The sequence below is a fragment of the Heterocephalus glaber genome, unplaced genomic scaffold (genome assembly GCF_053883595.1).
Source record: "Heterocephalus glaber isolate CG9 unplaced genomic scaffold, H.glaber_assembly_v1.0 deba00000621, whole genome shotgun sequence".
Lineage (NCBI taxonomy): Eukaryota > Metazoa > Chordata > Mammalia > Rodentia > Bathyergidae > Heterocephalus > Heterocephalus glaber.
In genome coordinates this window covers 14,555,983-14,579,766 of record NW_028258153.1, presented here as the reverse complement: position 1 = coordinate 14,579,766, position 23,784 = coordinate 14,555,983, and the positions used below count along the sequence as shown (strand labels likewise).

The window sequence follows — 23,784 nt, the reverse complement described above, 5'->3', positions numbered from 1 at the left end:
TTAGGAATAAATTCATGTTGTGATACTGAAAGCTTCCTTCCAGCATTATTGTCAGTATTCCTCCTTTGCACACAGCACATTTGATGTGATAAGCCAGAGACACCTTCTTCATGATCATTAATCTTTATCAGTTTTCTTATGAGGAAATAATGTGCACAGAGGTTAAATAACTCAGCCTCTGTGACCAAATGAATTCATGTTGAAGCTCACTTCTGAGGTTTCTGGTTGACTTGTGTAAACACACATCTTTGTTTTTCATCTACCTTTAAGGAAAATTTTATATAAAAATTTTATATAAAAATTTCTAATTCTGCTAACTGCTAAGACTTAACCATATCAAAGGAAGCTAATAGGAACCAGGATCTTTGCAATGATGGGAAATGTTTATATAACATTTTAACCCTTTATATGTCATTTATACATGTAAACATTACTTAAAATAGTTCTAAAGCCATAAAACATTTTCAACTGTATCTAGAGTTTTCCTTTTATTAGTTTGAGAGTGTAGCCATTCACTGAAGTACAAAATTGCATCAAGCCTGAGATAAAAATATAAATAAAGCTTGGAGCATATTTCTGCTGGTTAATGAAAGTGTGACATTATGAAGTATATATTGTGTATATAAAAGAATGGTTGATATATTTAACCTTGAAATTTATTAAGATGTTTAGGACATATATTTACTGCTAAAATATATTAATTTTGAGATTATTTTATTGAAGTGTTCAGTACATTGTTTCCCCCTCATACTAATTCTGGCAGGTGATCTGCCAAGGCCTCTAATCCTGTTGGTATTACAGGATACCTGGTCTCTTGGACTTTGAAGCCAGGTATTTTCTTTAGAGAAGATAAGGAAAAGTGTCTTATCTTAGGTCTGGAAGAAACAAGGCCCAGTCTCAAGGTAGTGGAGTAGTTATTTCCCCAGCCATAGCACAGGATTTTGTAGCCTGAAGAAAAACATTAATCTCCTGATCAAGGGACTTTGCTGATTTGGGTTGGACATGGCAGTCCTGTTTCCCTTCATCCTGTGTCTAAGATTTAAAAGTCAGAAGTGTGCTTCCTTTGATCTCGAGGCAGCTTATCTTTTCTTAGCTGTTCATGTTCAAGATTTGGAAAAGAAGGAACAGTGGTGAGCTGAGTGGTTCATTGGATTTTGATGAGGACTTCTTGAGCAGTTTTATTGTTCCTGAGCTTTACAATCCTTATACCATTAATATAACTTTGGTATGAGCCTTTACTTTTCTTTCTGTGAAATTCCAGTAATTATATTGCAGTTTTTAGATTGGGTGGGATAGGAGCTATAGATTAATAATTTCATGGGTGTTTGGGGATTTAAGACTGTCTACTTTTTATATTGTGCCTTATGTATCCATAGTATTCAATTTATAGATTTAAATTTATTTTTAAATTCATTTTATCATGAATTTATCTGTTGTATGTTTTCAGGAAACATTTTTACAAGATAATAATATGAGATTTCATGACTTATTGCTTGTCTTTGTAGTCATGCAGTAGTGAATATTTACTCTCATTTATTACTAAGTATTTACTTGAATTTAGCCAAAATTGGCTGGTGGAAAGTATGATTCCTTTTGTTCTCTTGAGAAGTTGTTGGATCAGAATAGGCTCTTGATGTGTGGCTCAGGTCCTGTGGGGTATCAAAGATGACTTTGGGGTTTTTTATTTTGTGACGCACATGAGCAGGTGGTCACACTTCATCCCGGAGAGCTGATAGACAGGGATATTGATCTGGTCTCTTCTGCTTGGGTCTTGTGGGTCTGGGGTTCTTAGATTTTCTGTTCTGTTTTTATTCTTTATTGTTAAATCTTGAAGATTTGTTTTGTGTGTTTCTAAGAATATATGTGAAAGTCTTTTCGAGAGCAAGGTTTTGGGGGGCAAGCCTGTGTTCCAGTCTTGTTTTTATTCTCAGGATTTAGCCGCATGTTTGCATGTGATAAATGTTGATGGAAGGAACTGGAGGATTAATATCACTTTCGGCCTATGAGAGAAAATAATCGCTACTGATGTCAATTTGTTGATATCAAACAGACAATGAAGAGATCAGTGTAAGATCATACAACACAAATGAGACAGAAAAGGACCTAAAGCTTTGGAAAAATGAATATATTGTATTTTTAGCTTTATATTATAGTTGATAAGTAGTGTGGGGGTAGTTAATTTTAATCAAGAAAGTATCTAAGAAAAGAATATTATTATAGTATAACTAGAGCTCAAGCAAAGTATACATAAAGCCCACAGAGTGTATGCTTTCACATGGCTTTGAAGGACTGAGAGGCTATAAACAAATTGAAAAAAATCAATCTAATAAACATTTGGCTTCACATTTCTTCATCAGATAAAATATTGCATCATTTTAATGTTGGCTAAATGATTCTCAATTTTTTGTTAAGTGTTCTCTAATAACTCCATTTTATGACGAGAAAACTCCAGTGAATGGGAATGGTGTGGTCTTTGATACTATTCTCTGTGTGAGGCCACTCTGGGATTGAGTTATATATTTTAAAATGTGTTGCTTTATGATCACCCTTCTTCCTTTGCCTCCTCTCTATTTTATACCCTATGTCATATCCTAAATACTTTTTTTGGTGAAATCTGTGTGGCAGAATGAGGAAAAGAGGAGAAAAAAGGAGTCAGAGAGCTGGAGTAGTAAGAAACACTGGATTCCAGCCAGCTGCTGTAGTGAAGGGGGAGAAAGAGCTCACAGTACAGCTGGACTCTCCCTTGGTCCTAGTCCCTGCCTGGAGTCAGCTGACCTTCAGAGTTTGGGAGCCATCTTGGCCTGAAACTAGCCCTGCCCCAAACTTTCATGTTTGCCTGGAACGTGAGCCAAAGGTGTTGCTCAGAAACTTGAGGACTAAAATTAATAATTTAAAGACTGATGGTGCTAAATGCGCGTATTTGCTGTTTTTCATCAGTTAATAGCATAAACTTTTATTTAAATGTAAATATTATTTTTATTTTTTGCGGTACCAGGGATCAAACTCAGGACCTTGCGCTTGCCGGGCAGGCGTGGCACCACTGAGGTAAATCCCTGGCTTTAAATATTATTTTTAAAAGACTGATATTTATAGAAACCAATTATGGCTTCTAAAGAGAGAATTAGCTATAAAGACAATTTGTAAGTGTAGATAATCCAGAACTTAATTTTAGTTTATTAAAATTTATTTGAGTTATGTTTGCTCAGTTCACCATATTTAAGTTTGATTTTCAATCTTGTCAATATAGTCAAGGCAGTATTGGGATACCTTCACAATAAATAAATTTCTCATTTTCCTTACCTTACATATTAAAAATTAAACTAAAATGAAAGGACTATAATAGTGTATTGAATAGCAATTCTTTTTGTTTATAGAATGATTATTACAGGTACTCTGATTTGCTTGTGAATAAAAACTACACTCCTGAAAAACTTTAGTTAAAGGTATTAGTAACTCTCATTAAGTTTGAAGACTTGTTACCAGTTCAATAGAAAAATAAAAAAATTATTCCCTAACAAAAGGCCTTTTATTTAGTGTTTTTGTTTTTTACTCAAAGATTTATCAATTTATCTAGAGAAAGTACAATTATATCTGTTTGAGAATTTAGAGAAGACCTAGACTTATTTTTTTGGGGGGGGTTACCTGGTATAGAATCCAGCATAACTAACAAGAGTACTAAATGCACTTCTGTTTTACAACTTCATTTCTTTCATTTGTGTTACATTGTGTAATGTGTCCAACCGTTCAACTCATAGACGTTTTAGTTTTACTACTTGTTCTCCACATTTAATTTCAACTGATTTTTAAACACCAATTTTTTAAACCTTGACATAATTTTTTCATTTTGATATTCATTCCTTTTTTTAGTTCATAAAGTTTCCAAGAAACAATTTCTTACTCCAAGATAAATTAACAATAGTACACATTTCTTCTTCCTAACAACTGAGAGTGATCTTGAAGGAAACTATAGGTTAAAAAGAAATAATATCAAATGAACAATACAAGAAAAAAGACATTAAATTTTTCAACACTCAAAATATGTCAAAAACTGAAATCCAAATGGGTACTTTTGACTACCAGTAATTGTTAGTAGTTTGTAGTTTTTAAGGATCAGATCAGGATCTTGGCTTCTTTTTCTTCCCTTTGTTGCTACCCTTCCCCTGCATCATCATCATCTTCTTCTTCTCCTCCTTCTCCTTCTCCTTCTCCTTCTCCTTCTTCTTCTTCTTCTTCGTCTCCTTCTCCTCCTCCTCCTTCTTCCTCTTCCTCTTCTCCTCCTCCTTCTCCTCCTTCTTCCTCCTCCTCCTTCTTTCTTTTTCTTCTTCTAATAATAATAATAATAATAATCTCCACAGCATTAATTTTTTCAAAATGAGTTTTTAAAAAAGGCACTCCTGCTCTACAATAACTCAGACATCTACAAGTCTGGAGGAAGAAATAGTTGCATGGTACCTTCATTGCCAGCTGCAATACAGTTTTAGGGAGATAGAACATAATGTTTATGAAAGCAGTAGTCTGATTTCCGGGAGAGTGGAATGCATTTTCTTAAACCAAATTTCCTGGAATATAGCAGGCCATGGAAGGAATGAGATTTAATGTAACAAACATCCTATAAAATGGGGTAGGATAGGAACATGCTTTATGTCATCTTAATATAAATTGCCATCACTTATCCCACAAGGTCGGTAACTTCAAGACTGCTGCATGGCATGCTTATCAGTGATTCTCAAACATAATTTAAACAGATTCAATGCTCTCTTGGCACAGGAACCATAGTACCACAGATAACCCCTCCTCAGGGTGAGGATTGCTCTTTAGAATCTTGCAAAATCATTTGTGTGTACTTTTGACAAAAGTTAAGAAAACAAGCCCATCAGAGCAGTTTGTTCTGTTCAGCGTGTTAGAAAATGTTTTTTTTTTTTTTTGTGGTGAGAATCATTGAATCATTGTACAAAGAAGACTGCTGATGAATTGTTTTTCCTTTTCTTAGGAATATTTTACTATTTAGAATGAACTCTTATCTAATGATGTAGGTGTCCTTTTTGCTTTTTTGTAGGTTAATCATTTATTTGGGATTTGGATCCACAAATCCAAAAATTAAAGCACTTTCTCATTTCCATTCAGTTTGTTAATGAGCATATTTCAAACATTCCAGCATCTGTAAAAGCTGATCTAGCATTTCTGATAAATTGGTCTATCTGATAAGTGATTTATAGCAATATATGCTAAATAAAGGCTGACACAACTGGACCCTGGAAGCTCGGATTTTATGTAAATTTAAACATTAAGTACTTAGGCAAAACTTTGGGTCCAGGACTAAACTTCAATTTATCTCAGATGTCTGTAGTTAGTGCATCCCAATCAAATTAAAACTGAAGCATATTTACATTGTTTTTCTCACTGGTTTCACCATTCTGGATTTGGGTAATACCTTATCCTAAAGTTTATTTACCCTTGAAACAATGACGTTCTCCTGAGGAGCCATTTGTTTGCTATTGCACAAAAGTCAGTTTTAAAGCCAATCCAGGCAAATGAGATCAGAAGCAGCAGCATGTTTCTCTAACCCATTTACAAATGTTGCAAATCAGTTTCTACTGATATAGGTATTCTGTTTGGTGAAATTTGTGTGGTAGGCATGTTTAGGATTAGGGTTAAAAAAGTGCTTTTGCTGAGTAATTTGACTTATGTAATTTTTAATTGCTTTCCTAATTGTCTCATCATTTACAAAATTATTTCTATTTGAAATGCTGTAATTGTTCAAGAACCTATGTTTCTACATTGCTTTCTACTAATGGCTTTAGATCTAGTATTATATAGTTCAATAATAATGAGATGACATTGGCTTACCCAAGTATGCATTTTTCATATGTAAAACAAGAGACTCAGAAAAAAAATGATTTTAAAGTACTAACTCCTCACAAGGAATGTAAACACTGTCTACTGCAAACATGTACTAATAAAAAAAAGACACTTGGAATAAAAAAAAATTCTTTCCAGCTATGTAAAACTATCCGATCATATCATTTCTTAAACTTGTATGATAATTTAGGCAAAAGATGTGGAAGATACTTTCCTTAAAGTGTTTTTCAGCTCAAAACAATCCTGCTTCCTGTTACACAGTGTCTGACATAGAAATTCCTTAGTAATTTCTTCCTAAACAGCTTATTTTTTTTTAAAGCAGGTCTCCATTTTATTTCTGATCATGAAAATTCAATAGCATTAAATTTTCCAGATCCCACGGTTCTGGAATAAGTAACTTCAAGCAATAGTATTTTAGATATAAGAATATAAAATAACCTTTGATATTCTAGGTAATCTGATCAAATCAGCCAGCTAGGGGTGTGGCTTCCAGGCTGATTAGTTCTAGAAAAATTACTAAAGAAAAGACTGTTACCTTTATTTCTATATCACTTTTCTTCTTATATTTATTTAAAGCATAATTATAAATTTGAGAAGTTACAGTTACTTTCTTCTCTCTCATTATTTTAGTTTTACTGAAGTTACACTATTCAATAAATGTCATAAATGCTTCTGAGCACCAGAAATCTGTCCTTTGAAACCTTCACACTGATACATTGTTCCTGTCACATTGGACCTCAACCAGCCCATTCTTCCCAAGTCATTCCATGCTATTGTCTCTGTTTTTACCAGATCCAATTGACATGATAGAAAAGGGTGAACACTGGCTAAGAGCTCTCATGTTGGCTTTGCAACTTACTAGCTGTGTGACCTTGGACAAACTATTTAGTCAAGTCTCTGGGACTCACTTTTATTATGTATAAAATAGAGATAACATTAGGCACTTTTAGAGGTTGCTTTTAAGGTTAACAAAGAAGGCCTGCCAAGGCCTACATTAGGGGATCAACAAATGACAAGTACCTTAACTTTCTGGCAAGATCATATTAATCATGTTTGGAGACATTAAAGTTCATCTATTGATACCTATTTGCACTGATTGGCATAATAGCAAGTGGTGTGTGTATCTGTCACTCTAGATATAGATAATGTGCTATTATATTGTGATTATAAAATCTTATCCTTTAATTTATATTGTAGGGTCTTTTAAATTTATTACTCAAGAATTTTACTTTAAGAAAAATTGAAGGACTGATTAGGAATCCTCCATGATATGATTTTAAATTTGATAGTCATCTCATGGTTAAAACATTTTAGTAACTTAATTTAATTAATATTTAAATTTCTGTAAATTTTCACTTTTTCTTAAATTCCAATCTAAATTCTGCTTTCTATATATAGATTTTTATAATTTCAGATTGCTGTGACTATCATTATGATTGTTACATATACTTTGTGGCTCATTTCTGCATAATCACTCCTCCACAACTTATTTGCAGTTTGTTTTTCTTCCTGTTTCTGGATTAATTTACATTTGACTCTACTTTGGTTTCACATTACTGTGTTTGTGTGTGACTAGGTCTTCAATCTTCAAAGGTTACTTGAATTCCAAATTCTAAATCAGCTTTCTATGGCATTGCTCACTCTGTTCTTCTCAACCTTCAAATGTGCAATGAGCCTGGTTAATTCGCTGGTTGCTTCACTCTGTCCTCTTATATTTATAGTAGCTTATTTCTCCATTCTCTAGTAAATGCCCATGTGCCTAATGTTGCTCTACAATACATCCTTGGTGCTCTTAGATCGAGTTAGAATGCATCTAACATTTCTATTTTATCTAGTAGTAATGCCATTTTAAAGACAAATATTAATGTGACAAGACTTGCTCATTATAAATAAAAACAATCTGCTGTTTGTACTGACTCATCTCTTTAAGGTGTTTTCAAACTGGGGTCTTATAAGTGATTGCTTTTTATTGTCCTAGGATATAAATCACATGTGCCTTGGGTTTTATTGTGTGAAAACAATTTTACAAGGCCTCTTTTCCTGGTTCATTTTTCATCTTTTGTATCACTTCAACATTTCTATTATTAAGTGTTAGATTGATAAGCACATTCATCAAAATTGGTTCCTTGCTTTGTATCCCTCAAAATGCCAAATGGATCTTAATGAACATGTCTTACTTGATTGGGTTTCTGAAGACACTGGTTATTTAAAAACCTCATCCTTTAGCCACTTTATAGCTGACTATTGTCATTATCAGTCCTTGACATATTGATAAGGTGTTAAGACAGCTAACTTCATGTTTTCTTCCTGGCCAAACTTAAGGAATCCTTCTTTTAGCTTGTCTTAATTTGTTGAATAGTAGAAAGTATGCCCTCTTTTATGTAGGAGCAATCACGATCATTTCTGTTACAGGATAGCTTTCTTTGTCCATGTCCTTGCTAATGACAGTGTTCCTTGTTAGATTTTTTGGATAATAAAAATCATAGAATTGAACCTAATCACGCCTATCTTTTATATTCTATTTTCATGCATTCCTGCTCATACATAGAATAGAACTTTCTTCAGAGACTTACTGCATTTTCTTTTACTCTGAATGATTTGCCCTGGAGTCATACCTTGTTTCTTGCTTTAAGTTTATGCTTTTGATATAGACTTATGGAATTATTGACAGTTTTCTTTTCTGATTTGTAAACATCTTTTCTTCCTGTTTTGTCTATCAGACATAATTTTGTTTGTTCTTGCTTAAGGAATCATCACTTGTCAGGCAGGAATCCCATACACAGGAATTCATAATTCATTTAGTCATTTTTCCAAAAGCATATCTTGCAAATCTGCTATATTAACTTTTTGATAGATGCTCATTTTCTTACAGCTTTTTTCTGCTTCATCACCTAGTAAGACATACTTTAAGAGGGCAGTTGGGAGTTTCTGTATCTTTGAAGAAGTAACGACTTACACCATTATTTTCTATTCATTCCAAAACTTGAGGCTTTTACTTTTCTCAATTTTTCCATTGGTAGCAGGCATTACCTTACTTACGACAAAGAACTGTCCAAATGAAGAAGATATTTGAAATTAGGACATTTGCAGTCTGGTAATCAGTGTTGCTTTATGTTTCCTTTAGAGATGTTTTTTGATCATTAACATAAATTAATTAATGGGAACAAAAAGATAAAATAAAAGTAGGCAAAAGAGGATATGTATTAATTAAAAGTATATTGAAGTGTTCAATTTCACCCATAATCTAAACTTTAAAAGACAGCAAAATGCTATTTACTGTATTCAAGCAAACAGAGTACAAGATAATAAAATAAAAGATGTTAGTGAGTATATATTGAAAGAGATAGTAATATATTGCACTTGGTATGCAGATAAGTACATTCTTTTGGGGATGAAATTTGTCAATATTGATAAAAAATTGAAATATATGCATTGAAGTAGTAGCAGAAGCGATAAAAATGGATGTTTTGTATCTCATTCAATTAATGTCTTTAAATAACTGTATAAAAACATTGAATGTATTATTTATAATATTAGGTCAGAAAAGCATAATTCAGTTCAATCAGTTTTCATAACTATGAGCAATACATAGACATAAATGCTAAAAAAGTGATATTAAATTATTAACAGGCTATATTGGAGGGGGCCATTATCTAGTTTTCAGTATTTTTCAAATTTCTTTAAGTATTAAATGAAAATGAATACAACTTAATACTTGATATGTTATCATTCTCAATGCCAGACATCTCAACTGCAGTTTTAAAAATTAAGTTCTGTATGCAAGTGCAAGGTCCTCAGTTCAGTCCCTGGTACCAGGAAAAAAAAAATTAAGTTCTCTAGGGAATTTGAAAGATTGGCTACTCTTATTACTTTTAAAAAACATTAAATAACAGTATTAGTTAAGAATATCTGTTTGTCTATCTATCTATCTATCTATCAATCATCTATCTGTCTGTTTATCTATCTATCTATCAATCATCTATCTATCTATCTGTCTGTCTATCCATCCATCCTGAAAAAGTAAAAGCCTCAGGCTTTGGAATAGAACATAATAGCCTTAGTAATTCCTTCTTCAAGGTTTTATATATATGATAGAGAAAGACAGAAATGATGAGACAGAGAGAGAGAGAGAGAGAAGGATTTTCTTTATAGACATACATCAATGGATTCCCAATTTATGGAAGAAATGAAATACTTTGTCAGCATTAAATGAAAAGGTACTAGAATGTTTCTTACTCTATAAAATTTAAGAAGTGTTTAGTTTTTACTTTTCTCTGTGGGACTGTACAGAGGAAGATAGCCCACAACTTTAAATGTATCAGTAGAAAAGAGGGCTAAATCCATGTGAAATAGTTTACTTTTTAGAGTGAGTGATTTGTGCTCAGAGGCCCCTCAGTGACCTGGTTCACAAATACTTTTTCAAATGTAGCTTCTCCCAGGCTCTGCGTATGCATGTGTACTTGTCACCGGTTTGCGTGTAGGTAATTGTGAGGAGAGGATTGTGGACATAGGAAAAAATCACTTCCTTTGAAATGCTTTGAAAAATACCTTTCGTAAAGATGTAATATCTCCACTCACTTTCTCATGTTGGACTTTAATGGCCCCTATCAATTAATCTTGAAGCCACATCCCTTTGCTCTGTCCTAATGTAAAATTCCTCACCCCTATAATTTCATTTTTTTTTGCAGTTTGGAAATTTCACTGTCTGAACACTTGATTCTAAAATGACTTGCTATTTTATAATTGGCCTGCTTACTCTGCACCATGATTGTGGAATCACAGTGATTGAATTTTTCATTTCTAGTTCAGAATATTTATCCAGGTTTTCTAAATCTTCTGGCCCTGTGCCCTTTATTTTGGTGCCTGGAAACCGGGGCCAGAGCCTGCATCCAGAATGCTTTACAGACGAAGTGAAAGCCCATTACAACTTCCTCCCCATGTTTCTCTCTAGGCTTCAGAGTCACAGAATTTGATCCTGGATTTATTGACTTGTTTCTCGAAAACCATGTTCAGGTCAACTATGAAAAATTATGATGAAATCTTTTTCATGGTCAATCTCTGAAATCCCCAATATCCCAACTTTCTAGTTAATTAAAGCACAAGTGATGTGGAGAGGAACTATATTGAAATATTCACTCTATGGGTACCTCTGAATAATAGGACTATGAATTATTTCAATTTATTTTGCATCTTGAACATTTTCTATAATAAGTCTATGTCATTTTTCTACTTAGGAAAAGGCAGTCTTTGACACACATGTAAATGTATGTATTTGTACATATAAATAAAAATGAAAGAGATGAGATCAAAACCTAAATTAGATTTAGTTAGAATTTTTTTTCTATACTGGAGATTGAACCTGATGCCTTTGCATTGAGGTGCATCCTCAGCCCTTTTTTATGTTTTATTTTCAGATAGGATCTTGTTAAATCATTAAGTTGCCTAGGCTTGCTTCAAACTTGTGGTCTGCCTGCTTCCGTCTCCCTGAATGCTGGAATTACAAGTCAGCTGCATCACACTCAGTTTAGGTTTAGAGTAAGCCTATAGCACTGGTTCTCAGTCCTAAATTCCATAAGTTGGAGCTTTTCACTTGCCAGTTCTGTCTTCCTCCAATTCATTTTCTATGATATTTCTTTAACAGAAGTTCACTTTTATTTCTTATTGAAAACACTTCTAAAACTATGAGGAACACACACTATGGGTGAAAGTCAAGTGTCTGTGAAAAACACGAAGTCTTCTGTAATATGGTGCTTGCTTACTCATGTACCCTGCATCTAGGCGTCTCCAGGCTCAGTTTAAAAAAATGTGCCAGATGAATCCATGCTTCCATGGTGCTGCTTCTGTTATCCTGTTTTTCCTCCTGCACACCATCTACATGGAGTACTTGCATACTTGACCACACAGCAAAAGGAACTAAATCTTGTTTGTTTTCCCTCCTATCTATTTTTCCCATTGCATTTCATATACTTCCATGTTAGTTATTTTACTAATTTCTTATATTTACTAGTATGAGACCATGATGTTCAGTTTTTAAAGTCACCAGAACCATGTAGTTTGACCTCAGAGAATGTTGATGCACTAATACAGTAAGGGAGAAGATTTGGTTAAACTTTGTTCTGTTTTAGTTATTTTTTAAACATCTACCTCAATCCCCACCCCCGCTTCAGCACTGCTTTCATCTCAGTCATATTTACAAGGCTCATGTCACTGTAAGTCCTCTTTTCTGTTGTGGAAAGCCTCAGGAAGGAGTTTCTTTGCTCTTACTTCTTGGACTCCTTTGCAAGGGTGTCAAAATATTGTCTGCGGTGCTTCTTCATAGAACTATGACTTAAGCAAGAGATTCCACTAGCCACGAGACCCTGGTTGAAGAGTTAAGTGAATCAATTTTGCTTTCTTGAAACACGAGTGCTCAAGTTTTAAAAATTTAATAAGCACTATTTTAATAAATAAAAAATTTTGACATGCTTAAGTGTTTACCTGTTGTGTCATGTACTTTTTACAAGTTTAAGAGACTTATGATAGATATAATGTTACTTTTCTCCATTGTCAAGTATTGTACTTGATAATATTGGTAACTTTAAAATTCAGAACACAAGGGGTGGGGTTGTAGCTCAGTGGTGCTGGGCCTGCCTGGCAAGTGCAAGATCCTGAGTTCAATTTCTGGTACCAGGAAAAAATAATTCAGGAAGCAAAACAAATGTGATAGTAAGAATATAAGACACCGTTCTATTAACCTCCAAAACAACAAAGATGGGTTTACTGTGTATTTGTGGTTCAAAGTGTATTTTGATTTTTTAAAAACTGTATGTGGTTTCTATTATCTTTTTCCAAGCAAATGATGATGAGCCTTAGGCTTTTTGGGGAAACCCACAAGTAAAAGCCTTTGATCTTCACCGTTTTTAGAAACTTGCTACTCTTTAGGGTAAGGCTGGTCAAAGAGTTTAGGTCACTCTATCTGCTGCATAAACAATTTCTTTGGTGGATAACTGGTTTTCTAACACACTAGCGTTATTTCAGCCGGAGAAGGTAGAATTGGACGTGTTGCAATTTGTATTACATGTTCATGAAATGTCTCTGGGCATCACTGCGGGAGGAGGTGCTAAGAGGAGGAGGAGCTGTCGGTGAATATTTAATGGCAGAATGAATGGAAATCCAAAGAACTCTGTGCAGTCAGGCTTACAGCCTGTTTACACTGCTCCCTGCCCAGCTTCTTTCACATTAATTCAACAATCTTTTAACAAAAATCTCACCAAATATATGTGATTTCATTTAACTTTAGTCACAATCCATCTTCAAAATGACGAGGATTTTGACAGCTTGCAAAGTGGTGAAGACACTGAAGAGTGGTTTGCGCTTTACCAATGCGACTGTGCTGCAGCGAAGCAGGTATTTCAGCCGGCGGAGTATCAACCATGCTCCCATCCAGGTACCACTCATGTTTCTTATTTCTGACATCAACGGCGTAGCAGCGAGGCAAAGGTACTCCTTCCGAAGCAAATACAGATTTGAACGTAGTTCTAAAGTGATAATCTATTAATGTTTGCTTTACCATAGCATCTGTTGATGTAGCAAACGCTCATTTTTATTTTTTCTGAGTAAAATTAAAGTACTTTTTGCCCAACAGGAAGAATGGACACAGTTCCTGTAAAAATGCAAATTTAAATATACTACTAGAATACAAATATTTTAAAAAGCTCTCATTGCTCCTCTGTGCCTAGATTTTATTGCTTGTAGTGTGGGTCTAAAAAATGGAGTTGCGCCGGGGATTTAGCTCAGTGGCACCGCGCCTGCCTCGAAAGTGAGAGGTCCTAAGTTCGATCCCCCAGTAACAGAAAAGAAAAAAGGAGTTGCTTATATGTGCAGGACCACATTGCAGCCCATAGTGTGTTTAGTGCCTATTCTGCAATGGCTCTTTGGAATGTTCCCTTGGAAATGTCATTTAAAAAAAATTAGAAGAGTATCTATGTAATTTTGATATTTGCAGGTCATTATGTAGATATTGCCATAGCATTTTCCTTTCCCTTCTTAACTCTTCTTTAAGAAGGCCCGATTTTATTGCCATTTTGCAGATTAAGACTCTGTAGCAGATAGCAGCTGATAATTCTGTCTACATGTACCTATAACTGAGGGGAAAGTCTAGGAATGGGACATCAGATCGTCCTTCCCTCTGCTCCCACCACCAAATTATGTAATTCCTGAAGGGACTTCTGCCACTTTCTATAACTTTGTGAAGACATTTGTTATCAGAGAAGTCTGAAATTACTCCCAGGGAAAATCATCTGTAATGAATATAAAGTTTAAGTAATCACAGCAACTCATGTACTGCTTCTTTAGTAGTAAAAGCTGTAAAAGACAAAATAGGAAAAGCCACTCTATATGTTAATAGAAAAATAGGTTAGAATAGTCTTGAGGGTCCTGCTTGTATTTTGTATGCTCACTGGGTTAACTAAAAATGTCTTAGATCCTTCCACAGCTTCCACTTATGTTACTCAGGATTCAGTGGCTTTCAGTCCTGACACTTGTAGGGCTAAGCAATGCCTATAGATTCCTGTGGACTTCAGGAATAGTAGTGGGAAAAGCAAGGGGGGGGGGATTGAAATGGAGGCAGAGAAATTCACCCCAGCAGAAAGGAAAGGATACTTATAGTAGCATCAGTGGGTTGTTAGCAAATTCAGCCTTCCACATTGAGAAGATTCTAAAAGGAGTATAAGAAACTTATCATTTCCAAACATGTTCAAGAAAAACATATTCCTGGATTCAGTTTAACTGTAACAAGAAAACCAGAAAGTAGAATATTCTAAACCATCATAAAAATACTGTAACTAGACATAAACTGTGAAAGTGAATGCTTGGTTTTAGTTTAGTGTTAGTGAGACCTCCAGAATATTTTTCTATTACCTCAGGGAGAAAAAACAGTAATAGAAATAATATTACTTTTGGTTATGGTGTCTTCTAAGACTCCAAAGTTGTATTACCTGGAGTATCTTTTTCTTCTTACAGAAGGAGGTGAGGATAGGTGTGTCTCCATTTTACCCCAGGAACAGAGCAATGAAGTGATTACTTTAAAATGGCATATGTGACTGAGATTAGAAGCCAGCTTCCCCCGGATCACAAGAAGTGCTCTACTACAGCAGCAACCACAACACAAACAATCTAATTATGTGGACAGACTACTGTGAAAGCAGTTCCTCTAGCTCCTGGTGGCAGATCTATTTCAAGGGTCTGCCACAGTGCACAGCTAAGAATGACAAATTTTTAGGAGGAATAAGCCATCATATCATGGTGTAGAAGTCATTACTCACTCTCAGTCATGACTTGCCTGAGTTTGGGAGGAATGCCAGGCATGAAAAATAATTCTTGAACTTCACCAAGTGAATTAAAATTCTTTTGCAGTCCATGGGGACTTGTGTTATTCACTTGTTTTGAAATTGTACTCTACTTATCTTTCTCCCTGCTTTCCCTTTAAAAACTCAACTCTCTAAGAAAGATGTATCAAAATTCATTTTTTAGATGGGCATCATATTTTAAAGATAGTTAAAATCCTTAGGTTGTACTTATACCATGGTCAGTGAAGGGCAAAGAGAACAGTCACTACAGGTTGGTAGCATTGTAGCTAGTCATAGATGGTAAATGGATTGTGAAAGGCCCCCCGTGGTCAGATCTGTAAACATTGCCCTGTAAGTTCAGTTGCTTTTTCAGTGTCTTTGGAGGTCACTTTTCCTCTTTCCTTGGTGACAGAGTGGGTGGATTTGATGACAGCAATGATGTACTTGTATTTTTCTGTGGTGCTTCCTTGCATATTTGCTTGTGGCTAATATTTATAGAGTGTGCCTTGCCAATAGACACAGTTGTGTAATTCACTTCGAGGAAAGAAGAAAGAATTTCAAGGTGTTCTGTATTTTAAAGACAGTTGGTATCAAGGGTATAAATGGTCAACAATCATAAAACATAAAAGTTTTAGAGGCCATAATCTCTTTTCTATTAATATTGAAAATGCTCAGTGCTCATTATTATATTCAGCCAATTGTAACAGTATAGTGGAAAACACTGTGGATGGGGAATCAAAGATCTGAATTCTAACCTCGGTTTTACATTTCCTGACCTTGATAATTCACATATTTTCTGAACCCTTAAATTTTTTTTATCTGTACTGTGGGAACAGATCTTGATTTATTCAGAGGATTGTGTGGTCATTATGCAAAATCAATGGTTGAAAACCTGTAAGACACTTCAAAGCAAAAAGATACTTAAAAATATCTGTTCTATCCATTCAGTAAAAGGACTTAGTGGGGGATTAGATAAGTATCCTAATGTTTTCAATGTACTATAAATTATTACATTGTCATCTGATAAGAATTCTTACAGAATTATAACAATCGTTCTTTCACCTTTGCTTTAATATCAAATTTAACTCTAAGTAGATATTCCTTATAATGAATCAGACCCAATGACCGTAAAGCAAATAATATTTTTTTCAGTATAGAGAATTCAATTATAAAAGGCAGAATGTATACCAGAATATCCTATTTCATTCATTCACTCATTCATTCATTCATTATTTAACAAATATAGAAAGTATCATAGTAGTATATAGGAATGATATAAGTAAAATAAGTTGATAAGAAATGCACAATTTCTGACCTCAAGAAACTTACAGTATTAAAAATTCTGGGCTCACAAGTTTTGGAAAGTTACCAAGACTAAACAGTATTATTTTGACTTGCAAATGAATTTGGCAATCAAAGGTATTAAATTGGAAAGGTTAAGTTTCCCAAGAATAGAAAAGTGTTCAATAAGTACTGCTTGTAACATTAATCCACTCAGTTTTAGAAACGGTGAGTTGTGTTACAATTAAGCCAGGAACTTGATGGTCCAAGTGTCCTCTCTGGTACTTCAGATTCAAATGAGTCCCAGGAGTCATTATTCATCATTGAAGGGCTTTCATTTTGCAAAATTTTATATTCTGATTCTATCATGGAAATATCTATTTAACTCAACCCGGAGGGGCTATTGTTATTTGATTAGAAATTGGCAACCACAAAAACTCCTGCAATTGCAATCATTTAGTTATACTGTAGTAGCTTTAAAAGTTATTCGTAGGAAATAGAATTCATTATTATATTGGAGTCTCTTTTCACCTTATTAGAGATAGGGATCGGTATAGGAGTAAGGTTATCACATACTTTTAAGAGTAACTATTTTAATAGACTTTCATTATATTTTGGTTACATTTTAGGTCTGAATTTCATCTGAGATAGTCCAGTTTCTTTAATGGTAAATTATGTGCAAGTCCCAAACGAACTATTTCATAATTAGTTTGGATGGTAGACAACATTGCATATTTTTGGTGTGCAGTAATTTTCTAGGTAGGAGGTGGCTTCTTTCTTTGAACATTTTGGAGCATATTCTCCACCTTTTATATCTTTCTAAAATCTAGACCCATTTGTTTGTCATCAACTTTGTCTTGACATATTGAACTTCTTGACACAAAAGACTTGAAAGTGCTATAAACCGAGTGGCCTACACTGGGGGTCCATGAGAGAGACACACAAGGTCTAACAATTAAGGAAGCTCTCAGTTAGGTGCCTCCTGAGTGTTATGCCCTATCTCGCTTGCCATACTCTAGTTCAAGCCTGGGTCAAAAGCTAAGAATTGGTCTAAAGGTCTAGTCTTGACCCATGTTTTTTTCTCTCCCCTCCTTGAGTTCCAGTTTGTCCATACTTGGAGAGAATTCCTCATGGTTATAGGTGAAATTCAGTCCTCTATGGAAACAGTGACTATTACTTCACTGTTACCTAGCCTTTAGATTTTCTTCATATTTCTGACTTGTTCCAAAAGTTAAGGCATGCAGAAAAGAGCCTTCAATATCCCCTGTGCTGTGGTTGTAATGGAATTTACTTCCAGGCCTAGCTTGTGACTAGTATTTTTGGGGATCTTTAAAGTGACGGAGCCCTGAAGAAGGCTGCCTGGGCCAAGTAAAACTTGGTGTTACACTTCTTAGTTTTGTGAGCTCCAGCTTACACTGGAGTTTTAAAAAAGTGGTCCAAATGAGCTCAATTCATGAGAATATATTCAAGGCTATTCATTTTTTTTTTTCAGCCTATTAAATTCCATACATGGGTTTTTAATTTTTGTCTAATGTGAAGTTGTCATAAACAAGTCTATAGGGTTACTACATCATTAGAGTTTTATTGAATAAGTTTTTTTCTGTAATATAGAACTAAATATTGGACTATATTAATTTATTACATTATGGTAAAAGTTAATATACAATACTGAGGATTGTTCCCCAGATTCAGAACAATATGCCACATAGCATATGGTTAGTAAGTGCTTGTTAAAAATCCTACATTTCATGAATGTATTTGTAATGAAATTTTTATAAATTTTATTTATAATGAGAAATATAATAGAATAAACTACCCATGAACCAGTTTTTTTTTGTTTCTAAATGTCCAGAATTTAAAACTATTCAAGTAAAATAACATTGTAACCCCTCTCCTCCTACACTGCCTTATATTTCACTAAAGACAGATGACTTCAGATTTTTTAAGGCTTCACTGATAACTTTGGTTATGGTACTTGGAAATCCTGCATCGTTAGGTATTCAGAACTATAGAGAAATCTCATTAAATATTTTAAAGACAGCAAATGTGCTGCAATTCTGAATTATAAATATTCATATTTTGGTAGTATAACTTAAGAATGAAAAATAAGATTTTATTTGCTGAAAAGGAACACTTAATGATTATAAGTTTTATTATAATGATTACAAGTTTTATTATAAGTTTTACTTATCTATATTATAATTACCTGAAGTACATTTAGGCTTTAGCCTACCCACTTCCCAAAGTTTAGTTCAGATTTAGTTATTAAGAGGCTGAGAACTGTGGAGAACTAATAGCTAAGAAAGATTAGGTAAGCCAGAAATCAAATATGTTATATAGCTGTAGGGCTTGGTGAAAGTAAGCACATAGGGCCTGTATTTTTCTGATATGCAAATAACTTACATAGATAAATGAGCAACAGCAATACAATCATATTCCCAGAGTAAACCATTTTCATTTCCACTGCTAGCTTTCCTCTATTAATGCTTCATATTCAAATCTTTTATGAAATTTATTGATGATTTCGCTTAAGGCTTTACAGTCAGAACATTTTTATTGTTGAATTCTGGTGACCAGGGAAGAAACTCTGCCTCTGTTCCTATTTCTCAGATTGGTAAGTGATTCAATTAACACAAGGACACATGAGTACCTGTCTTTGTACCCAAGTGAGATATACATTAACACATCTGGTTAGAAATGTAATTAGGCCTCGAGTATCAGATGGATCTTTTTAATTTGATATTTTTGTCACAGAGCTTATTTAACCAAAACCATACGTGTTGGTTAACTTGGCTTTAGACTAGTCTAAATCTTTTCTCTGTTGTGATTTTATTGTTTACTCAAGAGCTCACTCATATAGCTAATTTTATCTCAATACCACTTAAATTTGATTTTTCATTTTCTTTTGTTGGATTATGAGAACAGGTTATTTAAATCAAATAATCAGTAAGGATTCCTGTTTTTTATGGCTGTTGGAAATTATATACAGGACATTTTAAGACCATATTGTTTATAGTTAACATTGCTTCTTCCACTTCAACCAAAATATTATCTTGTGTTTGTAACAAAATATGGTGCTTTTAAGTTTTCAATTTGGTCTTGCCCATAAGTTCCACATATGCAAATGTCTAATGTTATTTTAGATTAAAAAATGTCACATTTTGACTTGTTTCTGGTGTCTTACAATGAAGAATTGGATGATCAGTATCCTCAAAGTTAGTTCAGAATGATGCTGTGATGAGGAACAAATACTTTAGATGATTTTTAATAATGTAATTCTGAATGCAGAGAAAAAGACTTTAGGCTGTTTCAGAACTTTTACAGGTTAATTTTGACATATGTTTAAATTTTAACTTTACTTCCTAAGACTAAGCTATTTAGATCATTTTAGAATAGCAACAGGGACACATTCTCAAAGCCTTTTGAAGGAGAATTTAGTTGTGTAACTCTCATTAATAGTTCTTGCCTTGGCTTTATCCTGAAAAGTCTTTGAAACATTTATTCTTTAAATATGACTGCAAAATGAGAATATTAAAGTACAAAACTTAGGTCATTTATTTGTGGTCCCATAAAGCTAATCATTCCTCTTCTAGAAAATGAAAATAGACCCATAAATGTAATTTTGAAAATGAAATTTAACTTTGAGGAAAAATTAGGAGCCCGAAAGAAATGAGATGCTTGGGAGAATTGACCTATCTCTTTGCACAATCACATTTTATAATGCTATGAAAAATTAAATATTGTCTTGGGTGCAATGGTACACCTATGCAATTCCAGCTACTTGGAAGTCTGAGGAAGGAAGATAGAAATGTTGAAGCTACGTTGGGATACTTAGTGAGACCCCTTCTCAAAGTAAATAGGGTTGGAGGTGTAGCTCAGTAGTAGAGTACTTGCCTAGGATGTATATAGAAGGCCCTGGGATCAGTTTCAAGAAGTGCAAATAAATAAATGAATAAATAAATTACATTTTTTGATATGGTGAAAGAAAACAACAATATCAACATTCAAGGCAGACAAACAAAAAACCCTAACTGTTGAGAATTTATTGGAATTTCTAGTTTTATGCAAACCCCTCTCATAGATATATATTTTAATAAAAATTACAATATGTGAAGGACTCTCCAGGTTTCACAAGTATTACAAAACACAAAATCTAAGCTCAATTTAGAATACTCATTTAAAAAGTAGTATGAATGGTAATTATATCGTTGTAATTCAGTTTAATTTGGAGAATGGAATATTAAAGAAACATAAAGTAAGAGGTTAAAATGGAATAATTACATATATATAAGAAAATTAAGTTTTAGCCCATTTAAATATTGTGTGTGTGAAAATCTGTAATCCTATGGATATTTATCTTAAAAATTTGCAAACCAAGGCTCAGCCGTGAGCCCAACCCTGACACTGATGGGTCCTGTTTCTATTCCAGTGGGGCATGAAGTAGAGATGACTTCATGGCAAGTGGACCATGGGGTCCATGAGGGCAGATAACCTGTCACATCCTGATTCTGGAACCTGAGGGCTGCTGGGGAGGCAGTCTGGAGTAGAAGGGACCCAAAAGCCTGTGCTCACTGTTCTGGAAGTACAGCAGCCAGGCCTGCCTGACTTACAGGAGGAACCAGGATGGGCCTGCAGGACACCACGTAATTCTCCACAGGCTGCTTGGCTATAGCAGAAAATTTAATAAAAAACCCTCACCATAAAAAAAAAAAGAAAAAAGAAAATTTTCAAACTAGTTATCAGTTAGTATTACTGGGGCATGGAGACTTTTAATCTCAATCTTTAGTATTTAAATTCATATGCAATACCAAGGAACACAGAACACAATTTTTGAGTACTTATTCTATAACGTGACTCATATTCATAGTATCTACAATCCAGGGTAAAAGAAATCAAACTATAAGTGTAAACTAGCTTTCATGCATTTTCCTTGATAATCCATATTGGCTATGATCCTCTACCTTTCTTTTTGAGCTTGTTTTGAAAACATAATAACCAAGGTGAGAAAGACGAATATAATTTTGAAGAAGTACATGTGATTCACTGCAGATACACTTTCAATATCGACTCAAGATCAATAATGAGATTTTGGAAAAGTATGGTACTCTTCCCCTCCTCTGGGTGGGTTTGTAGTTATTGTAATTTGGGGATTACATATGGAACCTCTGCTTAGTGGGCCAAATAAAGTGAATGCTCACTTGTGGCCTCTTGAATATTGGCCAACATGTGAGTAACGTGAGTAACGTTAGTCTTGATGGACCACGTGGTGAAAGCGCCCATCATGAGTTAGATGCCCTGAAAACAGATGCTGAGGTGGTATTGGGGGAGCCTCCTGTTGGTTAGGGATCAGCTTCTGTGAATGAAAGCTTCAGGCCTTTAGGTTTGGGCAAAGAAGAAACCGTGATGCTGGTGAACAAAGTCTGAGTCAACCTGAGAAGAGACTCTTGGTCATCTTGGCTGTGCTTCTGTACCCCTGCCTGGCTCAGTCTCCAGAAAGGGAGGCACGGCTCTCTGAGGCTGTGATAGATCCTGAAGGAACTGCCAACAGGAGATATCAACAGAACACATTTCTCAGGGCAGAGCAGCCTCGGAGGGAGGGGCTGAAAGGTTAGTCTCCTTGCCTACCTCAGCATCTGTCCTTACACTCTTGAGAACTTGAGGATTCAGGGCTTAGGATCAGTATGTGTAGTTCTCAAAGCTTGCAGGTATAGGATATAATTAATGACTTGACATTTCCCTCTGACAGTTTACGGATTTCTAGATAGGTAGTTCTTGGTTGACTTGTATCTCATGGCTTATCCATGGCAATTTTGAATTAAAATTCTTGTAACTAAATTAGAGTTCATGATTGAACTGACTTCTACTTCTACATAAAAAATCAGAAAGCAGAAATAAAAATAAACTTAGAAAAAAAAAGGGATAATACATGAGAGTAAGTTCAGAAGTCACTGCTCCTCCAGTTATGAGTGAATTGATCTTTGCTTCCCTAAGGCTCAGTTAGCTGAAGCATAAAATAGAGATCTTTATGTTACTTACCTCACAGTTGCTTAGATGAAAAAAAATCCATTAACAACTTTAGAAGTAGAGCCCTGCACGTCCCCATTAACTATTCTTAGTTAGGGAACTTGTCTCTGGGAGGAGATCCGAGTGGAACTTTGAGTGATACAATGTGTCTCAAATCCTATTTCTCCAACATAGCTTCATAATGTAATTTGAAGTAAGATCCTTTCTCAGAAGAGTAGAAATATATAATTCTAATCTAAATATTCAATTTGTGCCACTGCAAATAGACATTAGTCCGCAAAGATAACTGTATGTGCAACTTAGTTTACGTTTTTACAGTTTTTCATTAAAGAGTGGAAATAGAAAAGTGACAGATCATTTGACTTCTATAAGACTTGCCTGAGAAATGTCAGTCCTTAGGGAAATATTAATATAAGTGTTTTTCTATTTTTTTTAAAGCCCCTTAACTTATGGATTTTACACTAGAGAAATTCTGAAGTGTACATAATGTTTAATTACCATTTTAATATTTAATTATACAAATACTCATTGAATGCCAAACACATACTAGCATTATAACAGAAACCTCAATAACAGTAATAATAGAAACACAACAGCTTTAGTTTTTTGGGGTGAGGGAGAAAAATGGAATAATTATTAGCTATAAAATATTTGGAAATTTGGTACAGAAATGTAATATTACAATAATGAGACCACATCAGTGAATTAAAACAAATTTACTGCTGATATACTGTAAATTTTGGCAAAGAGGATAAATTTGAATCATTTTAAGACCATAATGCTAGGTGAAATAAATCAGACATAGAAAGTTAAATATGAATGGTTTCTCTTATGTGAGAAAGCCAAAGTACAAATAATTTAAAGAGCAAAAATGAAAGAAAGATGATAGGAGACAGGGTGACTGTAGAGATGGGAAAGATACCTACAGATGGTGGAAATGGGAAGGAGGGAAAGGGAAGGGGAAATAGAAAAGATCAAGATGTCTTGTGCATATAGTGCCAGTTCCCAAGATGAATGTGTTTATTATGTACCACAAACATATACCAATATAAAAGAAAAAAGAAAAGAAAAGAAAAAAAGACAGAAAGAAAATGTTTGTGTTATATATATTGAGTCCAGTTTTATTCCTTTTGGCCAATGATGGAAGTTTAGATTTCTAGATAACATAATTATTAATATTTATTTTTGTACTGGGGATCAAACTCAGGACCTTGTGTACTTATTAATATTGATAATGAAAAAATTCATGAGGAAACCATAAATGAAATTCAGAAATCATTGTCTAGAATCTTCT

At 34.3% G+C, this 23,784-nt stretch overlaps 1 protein-coding gene across 5 annotated transcripts in view; it reads left to right on the top strand.

Annotated features, from left to right (window-relative positions):
• The first annotated feature begins 892 nt into the window (after nt 1-892).
• Nucleotides 893-23,784, top strand: part of Cps1 (carbamoyl-phosphate synthase 1) — a 136,556-nt gene continuing 113,664 nt past the window's right edge. The window contains exons 1-3 of one of the 5 annotated variants that reach the window (XM_087206170.1): nt 902-1,225; nt 2,996-3,045; nt 13,139-13,285. In XM_087206170.1, coding sequence (XP_087062296.1) covers nt 13,157-13,285 — 129 coding nt within the window. In that variant the 5' untranslated portion in view covers nt 902-1,225; nt 2,996-3,045; nt 13,139-13,156. Of the gene's footprint in view, nt 1,226-2,995; nt 3,046-12,049; nt 12,230-13,138; nt 13,286-23,784 lie in introns of those variants that run through there. The other 4 variants (XM_087206171.1, XM_004851110.4, XM_087206172.1 and 1 more) reach the window with 4 other exon arrangements.